This window comes from Rhipicephalus microplus, chromosome X, assembly GCF_043290135.1.
Source record: "Rhipicephalus microplus isolate Deutch F79 chromosome X, USDA_Rmic, whole genome shotgun sequence".
Classification (NCBI taxonomy): domain Eukaryota; kingdom Metazoa; phylum Arthropoda; class Arachnida; order Ixodida; family Ixodidae; genus Rhipicephalus; species Rhipicephalus microplus.
The window spans coordinates 74,854,773-74,861,984 of record NC_134710.1 but is presented as its reverse complement, the minus strand read 5'-3'; the positions used below and the strand labels follow the sequence as shown (position 1 = coordinate 74,861,984).

The 7,212-nt window shown below is 47.4% G+C and overlaps 1 protein-coding gene across 1 annotated transcript in view; it reads left to right on the top strand.

The window, feature by feature from the left end:
• Positions 1 to 1,142: 1,142 nt before the first annotated feature.
• Positions 1,143 to 7,212, top strand: part of Vmat (Vesicular monoamine transporter) — a 23,962-nt gene continuing 17,892 nt past the window's right edge. The window contains exons 1-5 of the mRNA XM_037426999.2: positions 1,143 to 1,478; positions 1,540 to 1,920; positions 1,986 to 2,252; positions 2,419 to 2,747; positions 2,813 to 2,996. Of these exons, the coding sequence (XP_037282896.1) occupies positions 1,373 to 1,478; positions 1,540 to 1,920; positions 1,986 to 2,252; positions 2,419 to 2,747; positions 2,813 to 2,996 (1,267 nt within the window). The 5' untranslated portion in view covers positions 1,143 to 1,372. The remainder of the gene's footprint in view (positions 1,479 to 1,539; positions 1,921 to 1,985; positions 2,253 to 2,418; positions 2,748 to 2,812; positions 2,997 to 7,212) is intronic.

The window sequence follows — 7,212 nt, the reverse complement described above, 5'->3', positions numbered from 1 at the left end:
CGTCGTGATTCTAATGTTGGGATACCATGTCTTTCCATCAGGGCAGAAACAGAGTCTGTTAGACCGTACATACCATAAATAAAGCGGACGGCCCTTCTTTGAATTCTTTCGAGGCAGTCGATATTGGTTTTAGTGTGAGGATCCCAAATAACGCAGGCATATTCAAGTTTCGGTCTAATTATAGAAGTATATGCTAAGTATTTAACCTCAGAGGGAGCAGTTTTGAGTTTGTGTCGTAATTAACAAGGTTTACGGAAAGCGGCAGCGCATATGTTAGTAATTTGAGAGTTCCAACTTAAGGTACTGGTTAATGTTACGCCAAGATATTTGTGTTCATCTACTTGCTTAAGCGGTTGGTCACAAGTACAATAAGAGAATTACAGGGGTTTTTTTTCTAGTCATTCGGAGGTAAACTGTTTTGTCATGGTTTCATTGCATGTTAGAAGTTTTACTCCAAGTAGCAACGTTTTCTAACGCCGAGTTTAACGCAAGTTGGTCCTTGATACTATTAATTTCATTAAAAAGTATACAGTCATCTGCAAAAAGACGTATTTGGACCGGACTATTTATAACGTTAATAATGTCATTACAAAAAATAAGGAAAAGTAAAGGGCCTAGCACGTATCCACAATATACGGGTGTATCCTCCAAGGAAAACACTCGTTTAAAATGCGTGATATTTAAAGTTGAGGAGCACTTTTCTATCGGATGATAAACGGAAAGTGGTGGTTGTAACATATAAAGTTGCTGCTATACCGTTTTTTTTTTCTTGTCGATCCCAAGGTTGCCTGCTGAACGCTGGGCGCATGAAAAGAGCGGTTTTCAAAAAGGGTTTTGTTTTGATTCGAGCTGGCAGGCCGCGTGTTACGGTATGCGATGTCATTCGCGCCGGGAAGTCCCCGCTCTGCAAGCCGCGGAAAGCTCTCCGTGACTAGAACCTCTAATCGATTGGCCCAGCCTCTGGGCACGAGTAGCGAATGAGACTGCGACTTGCTGCTTGGCTCCACCGTGGTATGTCACTGCATGAGCTTGTTTCATAGGCAAGTGATCAGATGACGTAGCAGGTCGGCTGACTGGCCATGCTAAGACCATGTACAGAGCACGGTGAGCTCGTTAGGCGCCTCTGTCCAGATGGGGTGCAGTCGGGGCCCGGGGCGCCGGGAGGGGGGAGGGGGTCCAACGGCGGCGTTCGATTGGAGGGGGTTGCGCCGGCAGATGTCGCTCTCGGCGTCGGAGGGCCCGGGGTCGTGGGGCCCCGCGGGGCTCAGTCAGCTCGGCGACAGCGTCCCGTGGGGCAGGCCGGCGTGAGCGCGGGCACCTGTTGCAGCGCACCTGTTGCGAGCTCGGTGGGCCCGCAGCTGATCGATCGGCCATGCACCTGCTGGACGTGGTTCGCAGCTGGCGGGACTCGAGGCGCCTCGTGCTGCTCATCGTGGCCGTGGCCCTGCTTCTGGACAACATGCTGCTCACCACCGTTGGTGAGTGGGAGGGGGGCACGCCCTATCGATTCAGACCCACCGATCGATGCGCTCCCCGCAGTGCCCATCATCCCCAACTTCCTGTATGAACTGAACCGACCCGCGGCCAAGAACGACAGCGGCGCTGATGGCGGACCTGCACTTCTGCTGAGTCCACCCCAGGCCACGGACAGCAGTGACTGGGAAGTGCCCGGCCGCACACTAGTGCCGCCGGCGCCGACCGAGCCCGACCCGGGACCCACGTCAAGCACGCTGAGCCCCCAAGAGATGAAGACCCGCCATGACCTGCTGAATAACGAGAATGTCGAGGTGGGCATCATGTTCGCCTCCAAGCCAGTCGTCCAGGCGCTCGTCAACCCGGTCGTGGGACCGCTGACTAACCGCGTCGGTTACTCACTGCCCATGTTTGCTGGATTTCTCATCATGTTTGTGTCGACACTCGGTGAGTACTTGGCCCACCAATCGCGGCCCTTCCTGCGCTGATTCATGACGCACAGCTTGGTGCAGTTTTTGCGGCTGGAACAAACTACGCCACACTCTTCCTGGCACGTACGCTGCAAGGAGTGGGCTCGGCATGCACCAGCGTGGCTGGCATGGGTATGCTGGCCGAAAAATATCCTGATGACCGGGAGCGTGGCAACGCCATGGCCATCGCCATGGGCGGCCTGGCCCTCGGAGTTATGATCGGACCCCCGTTCGGGGGCGTCATGTACGAGTTCGTCAGCAAGAGCGCCCCCTTCCTTGTGCTCGCAGCCATAGCGCTACTGGACGGCCGTGAGTGCCCGAGGGGCTTCGTTCAAATCTTTCTCTTGAACTGGCACGATCCCAGGCAGCAGCAATGACACGTAATCGCGAGGCTAACTATTGAGCATGAGGCGAGGCTAGCGATCGAGCACACTCTGCATATGCGCCGGATCTTCCGCAATGTCGCTTCTCTCAGTATTGCAGCTGGTGGTGTTGCGGCCAAGGATGCGGCGGGACATCGAGCAGGGCGCTTCCCTGAAGGCGCTCGCCCAGGACCCGTACATCTTGGCTGCGGCAGGAGCCATCACCTTTGCGAACCTGGGCATTGCAGTGCTGGAGCCTTCGTTGCCGCTCTGGCTGATGGACACTATGCAGGCACCCCGATGGCAGCAAGGCGCCGTCTTTCTGCCGGCCAGCATCTCTTACCTGGTCGGCACGAACCTCTTCGGTCCCATGGGCCACAAACTCGGCCGGTGGCTGTCCTCGATGATGGGTCTCTTCATAATTGGCATCTGTCTCGTATGCGTAAGTACGTGCGCAAACTTGCATGGTGACCACGCTTTTCTCGAAATGCACCTTTCCGCTTGCAGATTCCTATGGCGAAGAACGTGAACCACCTAATTGTCCCCAATGCTGGAATTGGTTTCGCCATCGGCATGGTTGACTCTTCCATGATGCCCATGTTAGGGTATCTCGTGGACATTCGGCATTCATCGGTATACGGCAGCGTGTACGCTATCGGAGACACTGCATTCTGCGTTGGATTCGTTCTTGGTGAGTGGAACCAGTGAGCGCGATTGCTCAAAGAGTACGGGTGCGCTCCATCCACTCAGTGGGTGAAGCGCCCCCTATGCCGTCTAGAAATTTTTTTTCGCGATAAAGATAGTGCCAAGTTACCAGTTGCCCTGCGCTATATGTGCTTTTTCATGTCCCGTACCAAATTTGTGCTCAGTAGCTTAGTATTATGAACCAACTAACCCAGCAACAAGTTCTCGGGAGTTGATATACCATCCCTGATTCTCGGTGAAAACCATTCAATATATACCTCCGGGCCTTCATCATGCTTATATATATATCTTTAAATTATGCTTTCTACAGCGTGGTAAGTCGACTAAGTCGGTATCTGTTGTTGGGTTACGTACTCTCTAATGAAAAGTGTGAATTATGTCTTCAGCGGCTGCTGTGCTCCATGTAGGTGCTTATATATGTTCTGGGCGAGGATGTTCATCGAATGGCGTATGAGTGTAGCGCTTGTTGCTCAGTATAGTAAACAGACAAGTAGATAAAATGTGTTGAGTGTTGGGCAGTAGAGGTGAGAGAGAGCGGGTTTGGTTTCATGTGCATTCCTCTAGCCACCTTGCGGTATACTCTGGGTGATGGGAATTAAGGAAGTATGATGCTTGTCAAGGTAATTTGTTGCGCGCTTCCGGAACGCTGTTGGGCGGACTGCGGTGTGCTTTATGGGAGAGTTAGCAGTTGCTGGTCATGGCTCTACCAGTCGTGGAAAGGTGACGCCGGGTGTAGCATTTAACATAAGCTCCTCTGTGTTCGTTCACGGCTTGTACGTCCTCTCGCTTTTCCTGGGAAGCAATTGTTAGGTACTTGTGCGTACGCGTATACGTATATTTAGTGGATACACACATGATAGGAGAAAATGGGACTTTTCTTCTGGTATGCGGCAATCTATAGGGTTGTGCTCGAATACACATGTAGCATGCTTTTGCTGCGGCTTTGTCTAGTTGATTTGTGCTTATCACGTGGCGTCTGCGTATGTAATGGGAAAAGAGCGGTACAGACGCGTACAAAATATAATTACGCACGCGTAGTAGAATCTGGGTTTGCTGTTACAGCGGGAGTTTGGAGCGATCTATCCAGTTCAGTGTATTTGCCCACGAGTAGGCATGTTATGCTTGTTTTCTGTTCATTGATATCCATCGTCTCACCATAAGAAATAATTTATTTTGTGATGACAGTGTTTGATGGTAAAGCTGTCAGATCTATCAGATGAGTATTTGAGAGGGCGTTTCTAAGGTTTCGGATACACCATATTTCTAGGAACAATAATCGAGTGAATGCTGAGCAAAATATGAGTTCTGAGCAGAGTTTAAACAACCTGCTTTGTGAGAAGCTCAGATATCAATCGTAAGGGCTTTCTGGTGTCCCTACGTCCGTGTGGCATTCCTCGCAGTGGTATGATCCAATCGCCCGTATTTTTTTAATACTCTGGTGTTACAGTAAGCTACAGTTGGTACGAATGAGTGGTGTGAATTTTTGAGTGGAAATTAACTCCAAGATAGCGTTAGCAGTTTATTCGGTGTCACAACCTTCATACAATCTGTACACGAATATGAAGTATTTCAGTATGGTAAACACATGCTTTACGGTGTCTTCGTAACGCGTAATAGCATTTTGAGGCATTCATATATCCTTGCGAAGCACAGCCTCAAGTGGAGTGAGGGCGTTTTCAGAACTAGGTTGAGAAAATAAAATATGTAATGCGCATTATCTCCTCCTGTTCACCGCCGACGTCGACCGTATGATAGTGCTATCGAAAAATAAAACAGTTTATTTTATAGGCTTAGTAAAACTTTGGAGGAAAGTGTAAAAGTATACCCTCTTTATAAAACGTGACCGGAAGCTGCTCGCATTGATTCATTGGTAAACATTGAACAAATATTTATTATGCATGCAGTCACATGTCAATATAACCTAGCTTGCATGAACATATCTGTAATTTAACAATGCGAGAAAAAGTGACTTGCGAAAACTCGACGAATTTCTCGTTGCATAGCTTCCGTCGATGGATTTTTCGAAGCTCGCCGCATTAGGAAGTAAGAATATTCGTTATCCGCAATAGAAGAAGCACAAGATCTTGAGACGATTAGCTTCAATAGATTTGGGCGCGTTTTTTTTAAACCATGAAACCGCGAACCGATGCTCATACTTCACTTCTGTGCATCACCTCTATGAATGCGACCAATATTGCCTCTAGGAATATGGTGCCCTGCGACAGAATTGCTATTTAATATAGTTGGGCGCAGTGTGTCAGTATGTCGTTTTCAGCCAGAATTCCTTCACCTTTTTGATTTTCTGTCAAACATCGAATGATCGCATCTCTCCCGGCTCGTATATACATATTTTTTTTTTACGTTAGTGCTGTTTTTGATAAGAACACTTATTGCCATCGTGAATGATGGTCGGTGCCCAATGAGAAAACGTTCTTAGCATTTTTAATAAACGGTTGGTAGGAAACAGGGCACAAAACTCCCGTGGTAGAATTGTTTGCATGAGGGAAAATTTCAGCCGATTCTAATGCGGGGCCCGTTATTGGCGAAGGGGCCGTAAAAATAGCACTTGCGCCCGCTAAGCTTTGTGAAGTCGGTATAAAAATGGTGGCACCACGAAAGATCGAAACCAAGTTTATTAAGATTTCAATTAATAGACGCCGTTTGTCATTGGCCTTCGCTAATTATAGGTAGTGTCCAGTATCGGGATTCGCTGAAATTTTGTGTTATACGAAGACTATCGGGGTTAACTTACACAGTATACTTTTATGACATGCTCGACGTAGCAGGCTGCGAAAAAAATGATAAAACTTAAATCTAGTGCGTAATACTGCCCCAATTCTGCGCTTAATGTAACGCTAATGTACAGGGGAGTAAGTAAGTATATTAATTGATTTAGAAATGAATAGTTTTCCAGCTCAAACGTAATATCCTCTTGCGCAGTAAATATCATATTCAAAGCGAAGTGCACGCCAATACTTAACTGTGATGATGATTTATTTCGACTCTCACCTAAGTCTAAACAGGCAGGAGTTTCTGCATTTCGCAGCCATCAAACCGTGGCCGCCACGGCCGAAAGTCAAACACCCGTGTCCTCGATCGTAGCAGCACATCGCCATAGTCGCCACGGTAGATGTTCGGTGCAAATACTCATGACGACATTACCAGAACCAGGACGTTCGTGCACAAACGAATAGTGCTATAGCTGAAGCAAACAACGCCAAATGAGTCATATTGTTCTTCTGGCGGGATTTTTACGGAGTCAGCATGGACGATTTAGACGTATAGTCTTCCTCCAACTGGGTTAGGCTGTTTAGCATGAATATTTTTCATGTTCCGTGCTCAATACTCTTATTTATAGGTATACATGTACTATGACTCATTTGTGTCATTGACTACATGTTTACGAACTTTACGGCGGATAATTACTCGCCAATAACCTTAATTTTTTTCAAGAGCAATCGATGCGCGTTGTGCAACATCTCATTATTGTCTGTTGCACTGTTACATGCCGTTGAACGCCTCCCCTGTGGTCTCGAAACTACATCTTGTATATGTGGCATGTTAGGAGGGATTCAGTATCTTCTGTAACGCATACTTTACACCGGCGATGTTTTTTTTTACATTGGATTTCACCAACATCTAATACGTCGCACCGAAAAAGAGATCTTGCGAAGAATTTTCACGAGATGAACTCAACGTAATCATGGTTCATTTCTGTATTGCTTCTATATATGGACCTGCGAAATGCATGCAAAAGCGTGACTACTCTCACAGTTTACGAGCAGCGTAAAACGTTGCACCACTGGCCTAGCGTTGTGGTTGCGCAACTTCTCACTTGCGTGAGCTATCAAGGGGAATTTACACGAAAAAGTCGATATAGTGAGCTTCGGTCTCTTTTTTTGAACCGCTGCATCATATAAGAAGCGGGAGCGTTAAAAATAAATAAGTCGAAGTGTGTTGCTGTGTTGGAACAACCCGATAAATTGTAAACGGTGCCCTCCTGAATGGTGCCTTGTTTATATGTGGCACGTTTTGATGTCACCGAAACTGTCATGAAGGAGCACCACATGCGCGAAGTTTAATCTCATCATTCCATCGCATGCCGGTTGTTTCGACGCCCAGACGTCAAAAAGTTCCAGTCACGTGGTTATCACATAATAATAATAATAATAATAATAATAATAATAATAATAATAATAATA